This window comes from Amblyomma maculatum, chromosome 5 (assembly GCF_055883805.1).
Source record: "Amblyomma maculatum isolate TAMU_Amacu chromosome 5, ASM5588380v1, whole genome shotgun sequence".
In the NCBI taxonomy this organism is placed as follows: Eukaryota; Metazoa; Arthropoda; class Arachnida; order Ixodida; family Ixodidae; genus Amblyomma; species Amblyomma maculatum.
In genome coordinates, this window is record NC_139348.1 from 109,855,057 (window position 1) to 109,879,733 (window position 24,677).

The 24,677-nt window shown below is 42.2% G+C and overlaps 1 protein-coding gene across 1 annotated transcript; it reads right to left on the reverse strand.

The window, feature by feature from the left end:
* Positions 1-253: 253 nt before the first annotated feature.
* On the reverse strand, positions 254-20,259 carry LOC146189232 (transcription factor MafF-like). The gene is made up of 3 exons (XM_084604130.1): positions 20,059-20,259; positions 11,581-11,783; positions 254-1,141 (listed from the first exon to the last, which is right to left on the reverse strand). Exons 1-3 carry the CDS (start codon positions 20,245-20,247, stop codon positions 940-942), a joined length of 594 nt encoding a protein of 197 aa, XP_084460256.1. The 5' UTR covers positions 20,248-20,259; the 3' UTR covers positions 254-939.
* Between the last annotated feature and the right edge of the window lie 4,418 nt (positions 20,260-24,677).

Below are 24,677 nucleotides of genomic sequence, written 5' to 3' on the forward strand. Positions count from 1 at the left end.
ACCTTAAAACCTGGACACATATACCTATGTATGCAACTACACATAATATTAAATTGCTGTGATGACAGTTTACAGCGAGCTGAAACTGTCCCAGTTTTATGCCATGATGTTGGCACGTTGCAATCTACCATGACCTTAATAAAGCAGCTCAGCAAAAGCTAAAATGAGAACAAGAATGTTGCCCTTGCTACCAACCACAAGCTGCCATGCAATTGCGTTTGGACACAAGCTTCACAAGAAAGGAATCAAGGAGCATGATCTAATGTACTTTATTTGCGAATAGATGGTGACAACATGCAATGCCTTCTCAACATCAGACTAAATAAAATATATGAGTGTGTACGTACAGTGACTATAATGTTCACAAAGCATGTACTATAAACATTAGGCACAATGTGTCAAGTTCATTATACCGAGCATCTTTACAACCAGCCCAATTCTCATACACCCACTACCAAATGTCATTTCCGGAGATTGAGTGAAGAAATTGAAAGAGCATAACATTCTGCTGAATAGGCAGAGCTATTAAGGCACATTGATTTCTGAACAGATAACGGCATCCCGTGTAGCAAAAAGCATGCGATAAACCCAACTCATATATAAATACATGTCATGCCGTGTAGAAGATGGGCATAGTTGCAGTTCGCCTTGCTATGATTATCACTTGAGTTTAAGTTACTTCATGGAGTAAAGAGTTACGAAATGCAAACTAAAATCACAAGCTAAGTTTCATACAAAGCTCCTCTTTATGCAAGGCTTGAATTTTCTTTACTTCCACAGCCCCGAAAAGCCAAATGTAACGTACATGTTCCAAGCATTATTAGAAAAGAAGCTTCGTTCGAGCCTAGCTTGTCCTTTTACCCAATAAATCTTGACATTCATTCCTGAAATGTCATGCATATTTTAAGAATGATGCTCGTTCTGGCGAATATTTGTCAGCTAGAAGCCACTGTTCAGGTCATCGGGCAGGCGCACACCATTCTTTCGGGCATACTCCAGCATAGTTGAGTATTTCGAGCGGAGGTCATCCACTTCACCTTCGAGAGCCTTGTTCTCTTCCTCAAGCCGAGAGATCTCTTGGATTACAATGGCTCGTTCCCCTTCCAAGTCGTCCTTCTGCTCCAGTCTCTTGTTTCGACAGCTGAAACAGTTCATATGCACAGTCAAATTGTGTGAATAAGCCCACCCTTCAGAAACCCAACTTCAAATGCTGTCACCACATCAGTTAGCAAAAAAAGAAAAAAAAGACACATTGCCCTAAAAGAACTTGTCTGCTGCACGATTGGGTAACAAGGCATAATATGACCCTGAAAAAATTTGCTTGCGGGCTTCCTTCAATGTTGTTATCTTGCTAAACCACAGAGCCTTCCTTGTCCATGCACTAATACCTTTAAGCACTGCAGGATTTCTTGAATAAAATAACAAATGCATAAATGAATAAATAAATAACTAAATAAATAAATACCATTCAACCCCTCACAGCAAACCATTTTAGTTCTTCGCCAACAAGTGTCACAGGAGCCAATTGAATGTCACTTTCCCTGACTTACAATTGCATTTACAGCCATTACTGAAGCGTCACATGACAAATTTTAGTGACACTTAATATGGAATGCACTAGCCTTGGAGCATGCTTCATATCATGTCATGGCTCTATGCTGATACTTCAGCAATTATAATGGATGTGCTCGAATGTGAGGATGTTGGCATGCTGAAGACCACATCATAAATGTGTTGCTAAAAAGCAATTTATTTTAACAGTGCAACAAGCCTGATAATCCAAACCAATGTACTCAGGTACTTTGTTTGACAGGGTGCCAGATATACTCTATGCTTGTCTCAACTTAGGCTGTGCAAAATACTGTTCACTGTTAGAGAAGAAGGCCACTTTTCTAAGGAAGCATGAGCTCCTTTTAAAAAAAGTGGAATTCTTCGATTGACCAATCTCACGCAGCTGCCAGAAAATTCACTTCTGAGAGGAAGTGGCACCGTGGTTAGATGGGCTGGTGGCCAATGGAACCTGCCAACCAACCGTGATTGTGTTCATGGTGGATGGCGATATAACCATAGTAACACAGTGCAATGCGGGGGATGCCAATGTTACGTCGGTTACATTGTTCACCGATTCACTGCGTGCAGCAGCGTGTCGCTGCAACATGCACGGATGGAGGGAACAGGCTCCTTGGATGCGAGGGAAACAGCACAATGTTATCATGGCCAGTCAAAGACTGAAGAACAAATAGCTGCGCACACTTGGGGATGACGCAACAGTGTGGACTTTGGTGGGCTATGAAGTGTACATGTGAGCTTCGAGAGGTTTTCAAAACCACGCACATGCTTTGAAGTTTTCCATTTCCCACCATATCGAAAGAATTTCACTACTGCTGTTACTTAAATGACATCCTGCGTCTTGGATTTTCATGCCTGTCAGCAAAGTACAGTATGATCGCAGAACTGTACCTCAGCTGTGGCCCCCTGAGTGGGTTATCTACTATGAGCATATATTTGGTGCACTTTGAAACCACGAATACTGAGCGTCAATGTTTTGCTATGCATGGCAGTGCCTTGTTCGGAGAAAAGAGGATCCTGTATGGTTGAGACGACACCCAAGTATAGCCGGTTGCCTGTCGCAACGCATGCATAACCTCGATAAGAATACATCAGTTGGCTGAATGTTTTCTCGTGGAAGCAACAGTACAGCTAATAAAAATTTAGCTGCATACATCTGATTTGAATTCACTACAGCGCATGCCATCTGTGCTAGGCGTGCAGAACAAGCACTCGCATGAAGGTGACAGTCTGGCCTTGCCTGCCAGCATGCATGGCATGGTGACCCACACTGGGAAGACTTTCTCTTTAATGTATCAAGTGAGAGATGATAGTGCATGCATGCAGTGTTTCTAAAATTCTAAAATATTAGAGCATTTTCCAAAGCATGTCCGCTTTACCACTGCGCACAAAAATGAAAGACCACATGCTTTTCTTACAGCAGGCTCCACACACCGACGATGTGCATGCGTTAGTACACATGTCTGAGCACGTACTAGAAGCTCAAATGCATGGCCATGCTCTCCTCGAACAGCATCGTAAAATAAGTCGATACTATGCACTTGACAGATAAAATATATTTTGCAAATCCAGATTGAATGGGTGCCGTATGAAAGATACATCTGCACTTGTAAATGGGAAGAAGAGATATGCTGCCAAATGCATACAAAATAAGTAAACAGCGACAGTTGAAAATGACACTGGAGATTATGTGAACCGTGGACCAGCCAAAACAAGCATCTCGGGATTGAACAAAATGTAACATCAAGCACCATGGTCCTTCTAGTCCACATAAAAATGGCCGCGCACACTCCCCACTTTCATATCACCTCTCCGTCACCTGCTAGCCCAAGCACACCCCATCGCAGCCGGCACAAAATCATCCCAGCGAGTCTAGCCGCTGGGGGCAGCCTGGAACAGCCCAGCCTAAAGACACTGGAAAATTTCAAAGTATTGCATTTCTTTTGCACACACCACAGGCCCGCCTACTGGCTGATGCGGGTCACATGACTTCACGCCACCATATCCCTTTCAAGCATGTAAGTGGAATATGTGTCTGTGTGGATATTCTTTTTTCGACTGTTTGTTGAAGTGTCCACGTGAGAAATTGTAAGGAAGCATGCCTCGCTGCCATGACTTTGGGTGTCACAACAGGACTGAGTCAGAAAAGGTGTTTTCTCTGTTCCTGAACGGAAAAAATTATAGTACCTACAAAGGCTGTCAATGCGGGTTCAATGAAATATTCGCGCCATTAAAGAACACCTGCTTGTGCGAGACATGCTGCATCACTGGTTTCACATTTTGCTCGTTTATCTACAAAATAAGCACTGACAATAATGTGTGCATGGTGCGTGTAATCGGAACAGGTGTTTACAACGCACTGTGCCGCACGCACGGGAGCACACTGCATCCATTTTTCTACCCTCACATTAAGTGAAATATCTAGCCATCCGGTAACAGATACACCTACATTTAGTTGTGCAATGAAAATACTCACTCTTCTCGTGTATGCGTGCGGGCACGTGCTTGCGTGTCAATTGAAGTGTGTCCACATCAATACCTTTTCGTATTTTTATTGTTAAGTGAATGTATCTAAAATTTCTCTGCACATATTTATTACCTCTCTATTTTTAGCTAGACCAGTTGCAAAACATGCAAATCAGCTTTCCTGTAGAGTAGAAATTCCTGCATAATGATGGCAGAGACTTACCGTATTTACTCGAATGTAACGCGAGTTTTTTTTCAAGATTTTTGGCTTTCAAAGTCTACCCCCGCGTTACAATCGAATAATGTGATTCGGTTGGCTAAAGCAGCGCCAGCGTGCAGCCATGTTGAATCCGTCACCACATGGTTTTGGTTTCCGCAGTTTTACAATGCTATGTTGGCAGCATGGGTACCAGGGAAGCCATATCACCAAAATCCCAATCCATCCAAAGTCAAAATGTTGCGCCCTTTCTCGTGGGCTCAGAATCACGTTGTCCCCTTGATCATGCGCTTGTCACATTTTCGCAGTGGATTAGCGTGGTTGCTTCTGTTGTTATCACATTTCGCACGATGGCAACACGCTGTGCACAGTACGACGCTCGTCTCAAAAAGGCTATTGTGATAGCAGAAGAAATCGAAAATTCTGCGGCAGCTCGACGGGTAGACATTACTAATCTACCTTACGCTGGTGGCGTATGCAGCGGGAGGTAATTTTTAAATCTGAGCCTGACAGCAAAGGCTTGCGAATCGTTCGGGAGGACAAGAGTGAAAAGGAAGACTGGGTTTCCAAGAACTTAGCCTCTGATGACGACGGATGAGCATTTTTGATTAGACTGCAATGACCATAATGTCTATTAAAGGTACTTTTTTAAGCTCTTATCTTGTTTTACATTCATGGTTTTATTTTTTTCCATTGGGCAGTATGGGAAGTCGCCCTCCGCGTTACATTCACGGTTGCGTTACATTCGAGTAAATACGGTACTTTAGAGCAATAGTTGGGAGCAGTGCTGGCCAACTGCCTGTCAGGCAGACATGCACGCACTGTTTCTGGCCATACCTTCCTAGCCTCCATTGTGTCAGTGCTTCCTCCTTGCGTCAGAAATGGCCAAAAATCTGTTCTCGCAAAATGGCTTTTGTGAGTGGAAAACATGTGTGAAGCTGCGAAGATTCATGCAATGCACCTAACTATTTTCCCCAAGTCAGATTTTGCCGTCATTGTGCATGAATTTGTACCTCACAGGAAAGCTTATTTGTAGGTTTTGCAACTGGCCTGCTGCTGTTCACAGCAGATCGATGCAGATCAGTATATAATCTTCCATCGACTAGAATAACTCGCCCAACAGAATTCTCACACATCAAAGCACTTTAATATTTTGCTGCCATACTGTTTTTTGACAGTAGATAATGAGCGAGGTTCTACGGCGAAAAAAATCCATTAGTGGCGCTATCTGAGAAATTAAAAGTGCAATATTCCCAATCAATAGATCAAAGAGACGATGTAGCAAACATTATGTTCTTTTTTTTTTTCACAATAAGAATGGGGCAAACAAGCGCCTTACTTTCCCCTCCCTTAGTGACGGTACTGCAAAGGAATGAAGTTCACGCAAACAGATGCGTTCACAGCAATAAAGTTAGCGATGACACCACTGTTGTGCTGTTCTGAATAAACGTCTAAAAATCTACCAGTTCTGCTGATCTTAAACACATTTTCTAAGTCTATGAAAGCAGCCACCCACTGTTAGCCCGATGGCCGTGTCCAGCTGTCTGAAAGGAAAATGGCACCCGCAGGCACCTTTGCGGTACTCTGAAGTTTCTAGTGACTCTAGCCCAGCCAAAGAAAAATGAACACGTTTTGGCAGCAACTGGAAGTGGCCAAAGTGACTCAGGAAAAAACGAACAGCCTCAAGTGACCTGCGGGTTGCCAGGGGTAGATAATCTGTTACCTGTGGATACCTGCAAATACTGTTAAAAAGTTTAACAATTTAAAGAATTTTGATCCCAGATTGAGTGTCTGGTTGACATCAAACAAGAATTAGGAATTTTATTTATCTCTCCCAATAGACTGTGCTTACAGAGTAACACTTTATGAGGCAAAATGCAGTCGCTGAAAGGGATGCTACATATACTTGTGAGAAAGGAATTTAGACAACATCGCTCAGGCATGCTAAAACAAAACAAAACAAAAAAGATATTACTGTATTTACACATATAAAATGCTACAACAAATATAACACGGGAGGGAAGTTTAACACCACAGCAAAATGAAAATGAAAAACTAAAGTGATTTGCACCTGGTCAAGCTAATGACAGCCGCAAGCACAAAAGAACCGTCACAAGAAAAATACAGAGGGAACTAAATCATAACTATTCTCTGAGAGGCAAAATGCATGCAAAATCAACGAGAGCAGCAAATCCTCCAATGCATTAATGGCTGTCATAACCGCTGTGAAACCTTTGCTTCATGTTCTGTGCTGCCCAGAACTGTGCCTGTTCAGCCTTATTTCCTAACTCTACTCTCGTCAACTCCAGGATTGACTTCTTTTTCACGATGGCCTGTGACAGCTTCTTTTCACGTTCGTGACCACTCTAGACTTTCCCCGTGACGTCCCACTGCGTCACGGTCATCTAAAAGCTGGCTTCTCCTAGCAGCTCGCGAGTTCTGTGGTGAGGTCACAGGAGTTTTCTCCAAAAAAAAAAAAATTGCTTTAAATTTGTTGCTGCTTAGTTTTGAATATAACGTGAAATGTGCTTGAGAACCGACACAGTGAGGTCAAAAACCTTGTGTAATACCCATGCAATTTTGCGCACTCTTGATCCAACAAAGCAGAGACATTGGCTTGGCATGTTCAGACCACAACAACAGCAGTTCATTATCTACAAAATGGGGGCTGCTGGAACTTTATAAAATGCTCTTGAATCCCTGCTCTACTTGGTTTTTGAACCTGGTCATATTCTCGTTCATTATTCTCTACAATCAGGCAAAATTAATTGTCAACCCTAATACCAGAAAGTTATCATCAGAACAAAACTTCTTTTCCACAAACTATACCACGCTGGGACATGCTTCCCAAGGCTGCTTCTACACCTAACTCTGCCTGTGTTTCAGCCTTAATCATGTTTCTCATTACTTGGGTTTAACGACTCCTATGGGAGCTTAAAACGAAGTTCTAGCAAATACCATTCTAAGGCAGTCATCTAACTAACAGTATAGACTTATTGATGTGTTGACAGCAACCTTAAATTTACTGGCACGCACCAGCGTATTGGCATGTCAGATGCAAGGCAGTTGACTGTAGCATCACAATATAGGTCGACATTATTGATCGCATGGCTTTCTCTAATGGCCATTGCCAATTCATTATTCAACTGTTCCCAAATATAGTTGTATTCTTTCGAGCCACTGTATTCTTGCATCTCAATTCTTGTAGATGTCTAGCCTATTTCCACTCTTAATTTTTTTTTATAAAGTAGCGTTTGCAATATTGCATAGGAAATCTATATTGGTAGTGAAATAAATGGATAAAATAAAATTAGTGCTTCATGAACATATACATGAAGTCAACTTTGGTGCTTTTCCTTGGTTTTGCACCAGGAGGCAGAAGGTTGCACAGAACCAAATGCCTCATTCAAAATAGCAGTTTTCAATATGTGCTGGCATTTTTTAGCTTACAAAAGCTCTGTTTAAAAAAAAAATGTGGGTTTCTGTCTTTAGATTGTCAGAATCTATCAGTACAAACAAACTATTTTGCCAGTAAAGCATATGACAAAGTTCAAACTCTGGCCCCTGGACCAATGTGGTTATTGCAAATATTATGACCATGTAGACATCTCATCAAAAATGAAACAGTGCCAAAAACGACCAATACACCATCAAAAAAGAAAGAAAAGAGCCCGAACAAGTATAACACTAGGATATGCTCCTTTATACTGAGCTCCGCTGTTCTTAAAATTGGTAAACTGGTTTATACAAAAGGAAAGTTACAGTATATGCCACACTTCCCTGTGGACACATTGTCAGCACTGTAAGGGAAGGGAAGAAGCTGGAAGTGAAAGAAAAAGAGAGAGTAAGAGATGCCTTTTGTAGCTCAACTTTGTTTTTAGCATATTTATCCATGAGTTCAAATTATCATCCACGAGTTCAAATTATCATGTAACCAATGAATATTTTTACACGTTCTTGTGAATGACAAGCAGCTAGTATGAACGTTCTACTGTTACGAATATGCCAACAACCAAACAGCCCAGAATGATGTGGATACCACTTGAATGCATGGAGTGCAGTACTTGATATGCAGTGATTTTCTGATGTAAAAGCATCAAGTGATTGTGCAATTGTTTTTAGGAAAGTATTTACAAGCTCTTCCGGATAATGTTTTCTACGATAATGTAGTGGTTTCACAGCTAGGGCTGCTCATGGTAGATAAGCAAAGTAAAGATGTGTATTGCAGAAAATTTTGCTGAGGAGGTCAGATACTAGTGCTCATACAAGTCCCACGTCAGCTAAGAACCAACAAACTGTTTGTACAGCCAACTGCACAGTACAGTTAGGTAAGCAAAAACTTTACGAAAGCTCCACAGTGGTCATGAAAATTCAATACAGGGGAAAAAGAGCACACCATGAAATGAAACCACAGATGCAAGCAAACAACTCAAAAGTGCCAACTCAATCCGAGAGCAAAGCAAAGCAATCCAACCCGGCCATCTTTCATGCTTAAAAAAAAAATCATGTTTGCTACAGTACTTTCTTGTTTATTTTACAATGGGAAAACAGAGCTTCTGAAACCCTCTTCTTTTTCATACAGAAGACACCACTATAGCAAAATGACACATAGTGAAAACACGGTTACAGTTAAAATGAAACTGCCCCATTTACATTTTCATAGATGGCTGCACATTTTTTTTTCTTTTTACAGTAAGGACCACTTTTAATGGGTTATAATAAATAGCATCTGGCCATGATGACCTATCCTGTACAAAACCATGAAACCAAGGCATGCACACAGTCTGTAACCATGGCACAAAAACACACACCGAAAAGAGCAATTACAAGGCCAGCAGATAAAGCAGACAATAAAATGGCGCTCTTTGAGATGGCGCGGCCACCAGGCTAGAGAGCCGCGAGCAGAAGCAAATATTTAGAATTTGGAGTCATAAGGCAAGGTGCTTGGTACTCATGAAAAAAAATAAAAAAAGCGAAAGGTAGACGGTGCGGGCCATTGAGAAAAGGAAGGCCGCAAAAGGGAAACGGGGAACGGTAAAATGAGGAGTGGACAGTTGCAGCATTGGCAAGTGCAAAGCATCAAGCACAGCTGGCAAGGAGTGGAGAAAAGGCACACGACGTGGGAGGGTTTGCAGCACTTTATTGTGCCGCGCGAATTTCTTAACACATTGCTCCGTAAATGACACTATAGGGCCGCAGAAGATGACACGTGCTGTTACAACGGCTCCATTATTACACGGAGTCAAGCTTACTCTTTGTGTTTGTGAATGGCAACATTACATTGATGCAAATGCAGCATTCCTATGGGACAGTGAAAACCATCAAAAAAATGACAAAACGCAAACTAAAAGCTGAAAATTACCCACAGTACCTAATGAGATGACTATAGCATCTGTGCTTTCTCATTTCTAAGCAACCAAAAAGCATGCTAGAAAGTGGTAAGTAGCAAAATTATCTGACTCAAGGCATCCAGCAACAAACATCCTTAACAACTGATGCACTAAAGGCACTGATAAAGTAAAGATCCTCACTAGCATGAGCAACCTTAGTATATAGGGATCTAACTGTATGCACTATGTTTTCCCACAGTATTTGTCAAGATATAAATGATTATACATACCCACTAAAAATAAGGTGGTTATGTAAACTATTTTGTGAGAACAGATTGATGCCTTCTTAAAAATCGGAAAACAAAATAAAGAAGACGGATTTTCAAACTGCAAAGACAGCTGTATCTAACTGGTGCTAAAAAGAAAATCTGAGCACCAATTATACCACACAACCATTCCTCAGACGTTCAATTTTTCAATTTCAGACCCCCACCCACTTCCGCCCTTCACAACACATTATCCCATTAGCTGACAATAGCAGGCCTCCCCCTCTTCGCTTTGGCAGATGTACTGCTTGATAATGAAGGAATGCTAATGGTAAGGTACAATTTGGAGCAATTCATGGCACGCTTTGCAGCAATTTAGGAGCAGTCTGGAGCATGTAGCTTATAATTTCCAAATGTCTTATGATGGCAAACAACGCTGAAAAGGTTTAAGTGTGATGCAATGGCATCCAACACAATTAGGTTTACCATCATTCCCAAAAGTGTCACATCTGTTGGGTTTTCAATTCTAAGTTTCGTGCTGCATAACTGCTGCATAAGTTTTGTTCTGCATTCTTTATAAATTACGCCGCACAATGTCTACTTAAAGAGCCTATACTCTGCATATTCTTTGTAGCACAATAGCTAAAATGGTTGGTTTGTGGGGTTTAACGTCCCAAAGCAGCTCAGGCTATGAGAGACGCCGTAGTGGAGGACTCCGGAAATTTCGACCACCTGGGGTTCTTTAACGTGCACTGACATCGCACAGCACACGGGCGCCTTGCTTTTCGCCTCCATCGAAAAGCTGCCGCCGAGGCCGGGATTCGATCCCGCGTCTTTGGGAACAAATAGCTAAAATGAATGCACCAATATGTGACTACCCACAGCTCTTCAGAAAGTTTGAAAAGTGTTATTCAATCTCCCCAACATTAAAACATTACTAGTTTTTCCCCTACATCAGCCTGTTGTGTCAACTTTTTTCACACACCTGCACTTGCCTCACCCAGAAGCAATTAATCAGACACCATTACATCCTTGTAAGCCGGACCATACCCGATTATAATCCCTGTGCTGACTGGAGCATCATCTTCACCAATTCTTCCCAGAGTACACACGACGTCTACACTAGCCCTGAGTGATGTACAGCACTTCATTTTATTTTTAATTAAAGGAGCATGAAGTCCCCATGCTACATAAATAGCGTTACTAGTAAAGCATAAATGCAGCAACTTCATGCAGTTGCACCAATTTATAACACCAGCTTAGTATAAATGAGGTCAATCCAGCAGCCAAAATGCACATTACGGTGGTAGCACTGTCTCGAACAAAGTGATCATCCATAGGCAGGCAACATTGGCTAAGCCCCTGTGCCCAACAATGTTACGGCACTGTCTCTAATAAAGTGAATTTCCACAGACGCGGCAATAGGACAAGGCACTGTGGCCAATAATGCATGCTGCTACGCATATCCGTCCACAAATATTTCATCAGTTTGTTTTTGTCTCATCTTCTATAGCTCTAATGATTTGGATTTGCCGGGAAAGAAAAATTTATTCGAAATATGCAGAGTTAAGTTTGATGACAGCTTTTTCAGCCCATTCGACGTTACCAGTGCCAACAATTCAGAGAAAAACTGGCTGATTCCAAACTGCTACCATTCCAAAATGGTTTTTTTGAATGACAAAACACCCTTGCTTTTCCTTACCACGAATGGACTAAACAAAGTGGCACATACCTGGCAGCATAGCCACGATTCTTGAGTGTCCTCCTTCTCTGCTTCATCTTGACGATCTCGGAGCGGGTCAGCCCGGATGCTTTCAGCTGCCGGTTCAAGTCGCGTACGGACAAGTGAACCAGCTCCTCATCTGACATGCTGATTTTGCTGCTGATGGCCAGGGGTAGGTCTTCGAGCACCTCGGGTGGCGCCGACAAGTGCAGCTGGAAGGAAACAGGTCAGTGAGCTTTGTTCCCTTTGTTGCTCCCACCCATGCCATAAAACAAATGCTTCTCAAATTAGGTTGTGAATTCCTAGTGCAAGGTTTCTCAAATGGGATCCTGAGGGATCTGTAAAGCAATTTTTGGGGGTCCGCAAAACCCACGCCCATACGTGCAAAAACAATGGTCGCGCAATAGCTGTGGCTAGGCTAGACAGCTTTGCAGGGTTAAAGGCACGGAGATTCAAAGCTAAATTTAGTTTCTTAACACGAAAGAAACGGGAGAGGAGTGCAGAAACTGAGAGCGCACGTGACAAAGAAAAAGATAGATCTAGGGCATTTGTTGATGTCAGCATCGGTGAACATCGAGCTCTGGCTGCACTTTGGATAGGGCTGCAATGTAAAGTGTCTCAGATGCCTGACGAGTGAGCAGCGCGGTGTTGAGAGGAATCGAATCTCTTCTAGTGGCATACATACTCATGAACCAGCGTACACACAGGGGGAACAGGCTCCTGAGCATGCGCCTAGTGTGAGTGTATAAATTTTGTTACGTGTGCATTAAACGTCACTTGAAGTCTAGCGTGCTGTCCCGTCGGTACCTATTTGTCGCTGCCCTTTGTGTTTTTCCATGCTTGTTGCAATGTCGCAGTCATTAACGAATACACACCAACTAGCCCAACTGTCTTCCAAGAGTATACTCGTGACGACACGTTGCCTCTTCCCCACATCTTCTGCAGGCTGTGGTGCACTGGCTTATCAACTGTGCGTTTTTAGAGGCCAGGTAAGCCTTGACTTAATTCCAATTCCATGAACTGGGGACAAATTACTTGCGAATCACATCACAAAAGCTCACAAGCCTGCCACTCAACCCTCGCTTCTAATGGTCAGGAGGTTCGCCAGGTTGAATATTCCAATTGGAGCGGGCTAGCCGATCAGTTTGCAACAGATTCTGCGATGTGATCAGAGCGCAATCCAGTCCCTGCTTTCACAAGTGTGAAAGCCGTCCGCACAAGATTGCTCCCTCCCCCCTTTCCCCAGTTTTGAGGCCTTTCTTGGATGATGATGAAAACATCACATGCGCGAGATCTCATTCCGAGAACTGTTCGTGAGATTTGTCCACAAGATTCTGCAATATGTGTCCGCATTGTCTAACATTGACTGTATTTTTCAATAAGCAAAAATTATAAATATTAAAGCTAAGAGGCGTCCGTGTACTGTGCGATGTCAACATCTCACAGCCACTCACTCACACACTTATAACCACCCATTAAAAATGACATTTGTTAATGTGAGTGAATGGATATGAGTGCACAAACCTATGATGCTGCATAATCATCTAATAACCACATAATCACACAATATGGATAGACAGACTGCACACACACACACGCACACCCTAAGCATTCAGACCCAACCAGATAACTACTTATACCAGTCTCCTAAAATTTGTCTGGTCATACAAACAATTCTCAGGCCTGGTGGCCAAGTTTTGATTGAGGTGAATCGTAAGGTGCCTATACATTGCATAATGTTAGCACACGTTATAGAACTCCAGGTGGTAGAAACTATCGAGAGTAATCCGGTAACAGGTCCCTCATGGCTTGCGTTGCTTTTTTTCATTCAAGTGTACAAACCTATAAACCAAACTGAAACGCGGCGGCACATTCAGCGATGCCTTCTCTCAGCTCACTGTGTTTATCCAGCAGTATGTGTGCTATCATCCATTCAAAATAACCCACAACTGCTCACATCTACTGATAACCACTCTCTCAGACTCACATCCACTCACACTTGTCCCCACTCACCCACATTCATGTCCACTCACACTCACAGCCACCATTCCAGCTCACGTCTACTTACTCAAACTGAGAATTATGAGTGATTGGATATGAGTGCACTCATGAGTGAGTGCGTCGAGTAATGATTATAAGTCCCTTTAGTCCTAAAGTTCTGTATGTATACTGACTGGTATAATCAGTTCACAAACAGAGAATGGCAGAAAATATTATAAAGTAGAACCTCTTTATAGTAAAGTCACTAGGACTGGCGAAAACCTTTACTATATCAGGGTCTTCAATATCTCAGATGCTGGTGATGACATGGTCCTGAAGATGTTGTCTGATAATTAAATGGCTACTTACTCGACATCTTACTGCTAAATGAAAAAGCTCTAAAATACTTTCCATCTCTTTTGATGTCTCTTCGTGCCATTTTTCTTTCTTCAGTTATAACCTTTTTTGCTTGCATCTTGCGGAAGTACCTCTTAAGCATGAGGGCAATGTGGCTATGAAAGCAACCCAGTTTGATTTCATGTGAAAACCAAAGCTTTGCATAAGCACGGAGTCATCCTCCACTGTTTCTGTCTTCTAACAAGCAATAGATGAGAAATGCGAGCGACAGTCAACCGCACATGCCGTGCCTCCACTTCTTTCCACTACTGCCTAATGCTGCACAGTGCTGTGAATGTTTGGCTGCTTCTTCCCTTCCCTTTTTCTTGCTGCACTTTTACTCTCTTATACTTTTCAAACGAACTGGCCGCCTTCTTTAATTATTTGTAGACAGCTTTACCTTTTTTTTTCCTACGCACTGCACGCTTTCCCTCATGACTCCAAGGCCTACATACAGTTGGCTTCTCCTGAGTACTGCTAAGTCAGGTAGTAAAGCCATTTAAAAACACTTGGTGTTGTAATCTTTCTTTCTTTCTTTTTTTTTTTCTTTTCAAGAAAAGAGGTTTGCCTCATGACCCTAGGTAGCGCACGTGCGGCGGTGTCATTTCGTGAGAAGTCATCGCCGCGACCAGACGCACTTTCAGTTCAGTTCAGTCGTGTCCGACTCTTCGTGACCCTATGGACCATGTGCACTTTACTATAACCAATTTTTAACAATAATGTATTTACTATAAAGGGGAAAGAATGCACACTCATCTATGGAAGATGAACTGGGACTTCAGTTTTACTTTACTATATCCGAGCTGTTACTATATCAGAGTACTATAGCAGGTTGCCACTGAGTTATACATGTCAAAGCATGCAAAAGGCAAATGATTGAGGTTAATTTCAAGCACTTAGCAGGTCTTAATGGGTGGACGAAAGTTTCAGGAAAAATGTTGGATCAGAAATGACATCGAGACAATGAATAAAAAAATGTCGTTTTTCATAAGATCTCAACCAAACTGAAATTTTGTGCAAAAAAATGGTTAACGTCTTTTAATAGTACTAAAGCTTATTCGATCCCTTTCCATTGCAGGCAATTGTACACTCCACCTAAATATGTTCTTTTTGGTTCAGAAGTGTGTGTCCATTTCTTCCTGTAAGTACTTGGGCATTACACTGCCTCAAAATTTAACATGATATAGATTCATATCATGAACATCTAATGAGACTAACCGTACAATCGAACTTATACACCAGAATGTGTTTTGCCATGCCACCTATCAAATCATTAGCCTACCTAACCTTTGTCCGTCCTTAACTGGAACATGCATCTTTACTACACCACACCAGCCTCACCTCTCTTTAATTTAAAATATATATATATATATATATATATTACTTTGTGTCTAATTATCTTTCCCCTAAAACAGATTACATTACTAATTTCTGTGATTATCCAAGTAAACATTAAAAAAAAAAAAAAAAAAAGACAAAATACCATCCCCAACGCTTTCCTTGGCATCGCCGACTGTTGGCTTCTTTCCTTCTTGTATTACAACGAGCACCCTCATTTCCCCTTAATTGATCTGCATATATATATATATATATATATATATATATATATATATACATATATATAAAACCATGCCATTTGATCCATTTATTCAAAATATTCATATTATAGTAGCGTGTCTACTTAGAAAACCAGGGCTAACTTACCTAGCCTCGAAATGCAAATCAAAATTGCTCAATTGTGCCTTTTTCATATGTTTTGCCATTCATATTTAGAAGCATCAGTCATATGCTTCTGTTGAATCAACCCTCTCCCCCACCTCCCCCCCCCCCCCCCCCAAAGCTTATTAAACCACTGCCACAAGAACTAACACTCATTCCAGGTCATTTTACACCATGACATCTAAACACTGGTATGATATACCACAGGATGCAATGCATCACATCAACGCCATTTTTTTAAAGAATGAAATCAAAAACATCTTCAACTGTCATGCCTACCCCTGTGTAATGCCCTATACCAAGGGCCTTTATGGTGTTGAATAATAATAACGATAATAAAAAGCTAGCCTACAGCACCTGATAACCAAACCCTAATTATACATTAAACAAGGATTCCAAGAGTGTAAAAAGGCAAAAAAATACGAAATAAAGGTGTCCCCACCAAAGGCCCAATTTCACACTGATAGGAAAATAATTTTACTTCATACGGTTGAGGATGGTGTGGGTTATCTCACACCATCACCTACTTTCAGCCAGCAATCACACAGACCCCGATGCTCCCAATGTAATCACTCTCATCAGTTTGAAACTGCATGAGGAAAAATATTCCATTTTTCTATCTCTAGAGACATCTCCAAATCCATGTCCCAGATGCATGCGTTTCAGATCTGGTGGGGAAATCATGTGGCTTCCGACAGTGTGGCGAGGAAGGTGCGACACATACCAAGGCATATCTAATAGGGGCAAGAAAGGTGGCGTGGAAATGCTGGACACTTACAAAACAGGCTAAGAGGTGAAAATGGCCAATTTTTAACAATGGACTACGCCACTTTAACATTCTGTTGTTTAAACCAAGCAGAGGTCTACTCTTAGCTACAAACACTTCCTGTGCTGCTGAACAAATGTAAACACAGCCAAGAAAAGCCAGGCCACCAAATTTTACTGAGAACGACAACTGCGTGAATCTGGACTTCAGCACCCACTGAAACCACCACCTCTGCTTCTCGACTTCTTTAGGGCAAATAAATGGCTTCAGACATGCCACGCAATGTCTTGTGTGGCCCAGCCTAAAAATACAGTTCTGCTGCTGCTTTTAATGCACTGCATTTGAATAGTTCAAAGGCTCTGGAGGAGAAACAGTTTATAAAGTGAGAAAATAAGTAGGAGATCCACATTATAACCAAACTTCTAAGCATACAGAAGGTTATAAAAGCAAAAAAAAAAAAAACAAATATTATTGCAATGACAGCATTAACAGAAGATAAAAAAACTGCAAGAAAATAGACGTGAGGAGGCAATATCTCATGCTTATGGAATCAGCAGTCAAGCAAATGTTTGCCATTCGGAATGTGGACAAGGTGCAAAAGCTGGCATCCACGGGTAAAAATATAGAGGAAAAAATAAGTTCATTATGACTACTGGTGCTGATTTGGATTTATCGACACTACAAAGATGGAGGCTTAAGACGTATGCAACAATATGCTCTCAAAAATTTGTCGCTGATATAATGCGAACGGTGTAAGTTTCATGTGACAACTGTAGAAATTAGTGCAGAGCAATACAGATAAGGCAAGAATTGGCAAGGTTTCTCTGCTTATCCAGAAGGAAGACAGCAGTCGATTATCAAGTTAGGTGAAATCTGTCAAAGATAAGTACAATGAGCTTAGCACTTGATTCTGCAGTTATGAATGATTTCAATCTTGCCAATGAGATACTGTTGCTGTGGGTTCCAGATGCGGCAACGCTTTCTAGACTAAGGTGGATGAGTAATGAACAGACAAGCATTTGGCAGAAATTTCAAAACAAAGCCAAGCCATTGCAGCTGACACAGGTTAACATTCACAGACCATGAATGAGCATAATTTAAAGGGCAACTCCAAGGCCTTTTCGTATTGTATTCTCTGAAGTGCCTCATCTACAGCAGAAGCCATTGTTCTATATAATAAGTAGAGCTATTTTAAGACGGCAAACTTAAACCGAACATGGAAACAATGTTCCATTTGATGTAGCGATGATGTTGCAAATATTATTAGAAAAACCCTCAAACAATCACTGAATGTCAAAACCAACAACTGGAATGACTGAGTTAAAGAAAAGCCAAAGGCTACCTAACAGAAGCCAGGAAGATTTATTTTCAGGAAGGCAGTTGGCAAAAATGTGAGATTAATATTTGTGACATTGCAAATGCAGTGTTCTCGCAAAATCCCCAGAACAGATGCCAAGGAAATGGGAAAGTCTAAAACTGATTTGTGCAGATATTAAAGACCGCATTGCTATCAAACATGATAGAAATATTCCAGATAGAGAGAGAAGAAACCCAAATTAAAATATTCATTAGAATATGCAAATCTAAAAAAAATACCTAAGTTGCCCTTTAATTAAATCCCGAGGCACTTGCACGTGTTAGCCAACTGTAATAAAAAGCCCCAATACATATAAAACTGGAGACAAGTTCAAAATTAGATGTCATGGCAACTCGAGCAATTATTATTTCCCACCAGTCTGATACTTATGAGTTTGGCAGCAAATATACTGCATATATAAACACCACACTCTAGGGGCAAACGTGAAATAAGGCACAAAATCGCTGACCTCTATCTTGTCTTTTCATGCAGTACCCTTTTATTTGCATTTTTTAACAATCAAACTAAGCTTCCAGCCCTTTTTCATCAACCAAAAGAGTCAACTTTCACTTCAAATTCCTAAGCTCACAGCAGTCACCGAGCCTTGCAAACAGTAAACTGTGCAAACCCCACACTATGTTTAAGATACTGGAGAACTAAATCCTTATGTGCCAAAGCTATACTTAGACAAGAATGCACTCAGCAGAGGACTCCAAATTAATTCTGACTGCCTCGATATAATAGCAAGCTTGTAAGTCTGAGTACAGAGGAGCTACATCCCTTCATCGGGATTTGGCTGCCCTTAAATGTTGTTTGCAGTAAACAACTGTTTCTCGAAGATCAAGGAAACACATTTTTAAGTCAGAAGCACAAAGTCATAGCCACTGTGCTACAGACGTTAAAAATTCAGACTAAACAAAAATCAGGTGAATTCACTGTAGTTTTCTTTGGACAAATTTTGAAACTACTCTGGTTATCCATAATAAATTAAGAATAATGATCTGGCTCATAAATTTACGATTCCTCTTTAAAGAATGCAAAAATGACAGCATACAAAAAGAACAATACAGTACATCAAAAGGTGCTCTAGTCTGACTTTTTCAGAGCCGTGTATACATGAATCTTAGCCATTCAGCTGGCATTCTCTTAAGCATAAATATTACATCTGTTATCCACGGTGCTGCAAAGATACTGCGGCCAGTGACTGAAGATAGATCATCAGGGTGAAGTTCAGGGCATACAAGACACTGCTACAGAATGCAATGCTTTTATTTGACGTTAAATGGAATGGCGCCGAGGTCACATGTCAATTCAGCACTTGCACTAGAAATACATTGTATAATATCAAAGCAGCGTAAAGAAATTTCAGAAATGGTTGATGATAGGCAAACTTATTTTGTGCAGACTTTACCTCGCCTCGCACAAAGAAGGTTCTGTGTGTGCTGTACATTATGCCGTCGAAGCTGTTTCCATCAGCTGACTTGCTACGCGGAGCAATCACAAACATTGCAGGCCTACACGAAAAGACTTCAAGAACGAACGATCTGAACTATTACGAACGCAATTTGTTTAGTGCTGTACTCGCCTATCCAGAAGAAACAAGTGATGCTAAAACAGAAACTAGCACAATTATTACGGAACAGCATGGGGGAAATGAGGCCACGCACAATGTGACTACTGCCCGAGTAATCAAAATTTTGCTTCGATCGTTCGTTTTCCTTCTATGTGAGCTCGAGTTTAATTAAAGCATAATACACCTGGGGCAACCGGGTAGTTTGAAGTCGACACACGAGAATATCTGCGCAACTAGAAAACGGAAAACCACCACGCATGGCATTTTAAGGACGCAATTTTGCATTGCTGCAGGAGTTTAACAGCCCTTGTAAGCGAGATCACGTAGTGAGTGTAGGTGACGACCTGGTTTTAATTAACTATAAGACGTCGAAAATGCAAGGTATGCGAGAGAATTATTGAGACGAAACGGCAAATACAAATGCGTCCAGTGACATGTCAGGAAATGGCCCGGTGTGCCAGCCGAGCAGCTTTTCGCGTCAGGGGTCAATGACAAGCTGTAGCCTTCGGCAGCGACCGACTGCAGTTTTGTAGCGACCCCATAGCGTTGAAAGAATTCGCGACGTATTTCGCGTAACGCATAAATGAAACGACATTACCTGCTGATCACAGTATCCCATCATCATCTTACAAAAACAATCCAAAGGCGAGCTACGCGCAGTGCCGTCAGTCCACAACGATGGCTTGTGCAAGTTACCTTGTCGGCGCGACTGGGCGCATCCTTCGTCTTTACTTTCAGCGTTCTTTTCTTCATGCCTGGGTTGTCGCGACGGCGGGTCGTTCCAGTCCCGTTATCACAGATCTGCTGAGTCAGCCTCGTGAGAGTAAGAGAGCGTCTACTTCCAAGCACAGCTGAGAGATCCGAAACAGCAGCGCGCGCTGCCATCTTAACCTCTCCTAGGAGCCAGCCGCGACTTCAATCTTCTTTAGCAGAGCTAACAAGAGATGGCGCTAGTAACAAGCTAAAAAAAATGCAACTTTGTTGCTTAGATAAGCGGGAAATTTTGAAAATGATAAGAACACGAAGATATGTAAGAAGCAAGAAAATCTTTTTTTTTTTTGTGCGTGTATAGCTGCAGTTAACCGAGAAGTCAGGAAGGCATTAACAAGCAGTAAATTAAATCTGGCGTTTCCGAAATAGTAGCCCTCTTTTCCGTTATCGCATTCGGTCAGTTACTTGTGCAAAGCAGAATCTCAATTTAGGCGGAGATAACGAGGGCGATCATTCCTTCTTCCAAGTGAGCAGTTTTTCACGATAAAACAATACTAAATGTGCCTATAAAATTCGTGTATGGTGGGCATGTACAAGGCTATGAATATAGTGTATGATATATAACTATTTACCAGCCTACCAGAGCCCCAGATAAATTTATACTTCTGTATATAGATTACATTGGAAATGAAATTATCTTAAATATAATAGTGAACCCCATTTCTGATAGGAAAAAAAATGGAGAAATGACAGATTCAAATGAGAGCATCCAGAGCACCCACATACCTAACCTCAAGCTGTAGGCCAATAGTTTGACCATATTTCTTCGGCTCTCATAAGACATAAGAAGCTGCTTGTGTATATCATTCTGCTCCTGACTCAAACTTACATATTTTGGTCTCTTAGCGATGTAACAAACAATCAAGCCGAAGTGATATTCACTAACATATTGCGCAGAGAACACGCCTTAATTTTTGAGCCCGTGCCTCGAGAGACGTTAACCATTGACCCGTTCTCTATTGACGAAGGAATGTTGCCAAACCGGACACACACCCCCCGCCAAACTAAAAAAAAAAAAAAAAGCGATTTATTGCTAAAAATACTAAAATCACGTCAGCTGCTTCCGCTGCAAAGTTATGTTTATCGGCCACACCCTGTACATAGAAAAGAAACAAAGGACGCAGCGTCGTTGCTGCTGTCTGTAAGGGGTTGCCGGAGTCGTTTTTCTTTCAGCTCGGAGGAGAGTGCCTCGCCACGCGAAGGGCGCACGCGGTGGTGACAGGAACGCCCATATTGATCTCGAAGCCTGTGCGAAGACCGCCGCCATCACTCTTATTATGTACGGCATGCTTGTAGCAGACGACGACCGGGAGGACTTCTGATGAAGCCAAGGCACGCAAGCCACGCGAGACGGCACGAAAAGCAGGCCTCTTCATTCCTCTACAATTGTATGGTGCTAGCTTCCGCCGCAAGGTGTCGACAGGTGCACACCGTCCCCGAGAACGAGGTTTCTGTTTCACCTTTTTTCCTTGTTCATTTACGTTCTGACAACGGTTTCTCCGGTCGTTATCGGGGCGTTGCTTTCACGGAAAGACGAGAGAAACTTTAAATCTTTCACGAGTTGCGTTTCTTGAAACTTGGACGCGGAGTAAGAGGAAGCCGCTGAAGGCGCGCTTGATTTCATATGAAACAGTTCATGTCAGCGTTCAACACCATAAAATACTATAACAGTGCAATAAATTGAAGCTCCGTTGCTGCCCCGTAAGCTTGCGACCCACTCGTTAAGCAAGAAAAGCTCGTTTCTTGCACTGTGGGAATAAATACAATTTTCAGGCAGTAAAGGGCAAAAATTTGCATGGTCATAAACTTATATACCCAGAGATAAAAAAAAAATGGCTTTGCGAAATTCGTTGTTATCTGATATGCAAGAGAAGATGATTCTGAAGGTGATGGGGAACAAAGGGGATGGGGAAGGTGATGAATGAGCCATGAAAACATTTTGTGTGACAACATGGGGCCCCATCTTTATGGCAGTGATCAATAGGTGTCAATATGTTCTGTAGTGAGCGTTCATATAGATTCCTAATTTCTTTTTCCGGCGCTATCCGTCCATATTTGACAGAAATAGGGACTGGATGAAACGTTTAAAACGCACCAATAGTTACAATCGCCTCGTTGTGCACTAACCTGGTCTTTGCACATACAGCAGTGACAACTTATAACGAACTTAAACAAATTTCGTTAATTGTACCAGGCTTTAGTAGTAAGTCGACTTGCCCTATTCGAACCAAAAAATGCTGCATGCGATGTTCGATTAGTAAAGTGGAAATTATTTCATTAAAATATATCTTGTGAACGCCTGTTTTACAAAGTAGACATTATCAAATCAGATTCTAAGCTCTCCAGCTCGCATATGCTACTGCCCGGGAAACTTTCTGGGGGCCAGGTGCTTAAGGAGCGTGATACCAGCGATCGGAATCTAAGCATTCACATCGTCACGTGGTATGCCACCAACCACGTCTTCAATTCTCGGCAAGGAAGCAAAGGCGAGCTGCCAGAGCCCATGCTGGCGCAGGATGTACTACACATGTTTGCAGTCTGCGCTATGCCTTCACGCAGTAGCAGCGCAGAAGCTTCAGATCCGAATGAGGTACTGGAGGATGACACACGCCATGGACCTGAGCAAGGCATAGGATTTCAGGACTTCAAGCCTGAAATCGATGAGAATGTTTGATCGCTGATCTTGTGCAGCAGTTTTCCTTTTAACGCTACCCTGTAGCTGTTGCAGCGGTGGCGTAGCGGTAGAACATCCCCCTCGCATGCAAGAGGACCGGGGCTCAAATCCCGGTGCCGCGCAATTCTCCACCGGATAAAAAAAAAAAAAGAAAAAAATCCGCGTGTCGATGGAATTGCATAAACAGGTTTGGGGTGCGACCTGATGCCGGTGAACACCTCCGGCAACGCGCTCCCTCACCAGAACAGGAGTTGGCCACCCTGGTGCAGTAATTGGCCGCAACCTCCTATGATAAGCTCCATAAAACCCCGTCCCTCAGTCACCAGCGGCTACGGAACAACTGACCACGGCGGCGGTCAGACCTGTGACGCAGCAGGGGGTGCTAAGAAAGCCTGGCTCCGCTGGACAGGCCGCCATTGGAAACTGACCTTGGCAACGTTTAATGCTAGAACCCTAGCTAGTGAAGCTAGTTTAGCAGTACTCTTAGAGGAACTAGAGGGCGTGAAAGGGGATGTCATAGGGCTTAGTGAGGCTAGGAGGCCGAATGAGGCATATACTATACTGAAGGATGGGCATGTACTGTGTTATCGAGGTTTACCAGAGAGGCGCCAACTAGGAGTAGGTTTCCTTGTCAATAAGTATATAGCGGGCAATATAGATGAATTCTATAGTATTACTGAGAGGGTTGCAGGCATCGTAATTAGGCTTAATAAGCGGTATAAACTGAAGGTTGTACAGGCCTATGCACCTACATGTAGTTATGATGACCAGGCAGTTGAAAGCTTCTATGAAGATGTAGAATCGGCAATGCGAAAAGTAAAGACGCAGTATACAGTACTAATGGGCGACTTCAATGCCAAGGTAGGGAAAAAACAGGCAGGAGACCAGGCAGTAGGTGACTATGGCATTGGTTCTAGGAATAGCAGGGGGGAGTTACTAGTTGAGTTTGCAGAGCGCAATAACTTAAGAATCATGAATACCTTCTTCAGCAAACGGAAGAACCGGAAATGGACATGGAAAAGTCCTAACGGGGAGACTAATTGGGCATAGGCAAAAACCAGATGTATGCGATAAGGGACAAGGCGGGCAACGTCATCACTAATATGGAAAAGATAGTCAAAGTAGCCGAGGAGTTCTATACAGATCTCTACAGTAGCCAAAGTAGTCAGGACCGTAATGAGATTAGCGGTAAGGAAAAACAGTCAGACGTTCCACCAGTGACGAAGGACGAGGTCAAAAAAGCACTAGAAACTATGAAAAGGGGGAAATCAGCTGGAGAGGATCAGATAACTACAGATTTGCTCAAGGACGGGGGGGATATCGTGCTAGAAAAACTGGCCACCCTGTATACGCAGTGCCTAGTGTCATCGACGGTACCGGAACCATGGAAGAATGCAAACATTATCCTCATTGACAAGAAAGGGGACTCTAAGGACCTTAAAAATTACAGACCAATCAGCTTACTGTCTGTTACGTATAAGGTATTTACTAAGGTAATCGCGAATAGAATCAGGACAACCTTAGACTGCAATCAAGCAAAGGATCAAGCAGGGTTTCGGAAACGGTACTCTACTATCGATCATATCCATACCATCAACCAGGTGATAGAAAAATGTTCGGAATATAAGGAGCCCTTATGCATAGCATTCACTGATTACGAAAAAGCATTTGTCTAAGTTGAAACCTCGGCGGTGATGCAGACATTGCGAAATCAGGGGGTAGACGAGCCGTACGTGAAAGTGCTGGAAGATATATACAGTGGCTGCACAGCAACCATAGTTCTGCATAAAGAAAGTAACAAAATTCCCATAAAGAAAGGTGTTAGGCAAGGAGACACAATCTCCCCAGTACTATATCACAGCTTGTTTAG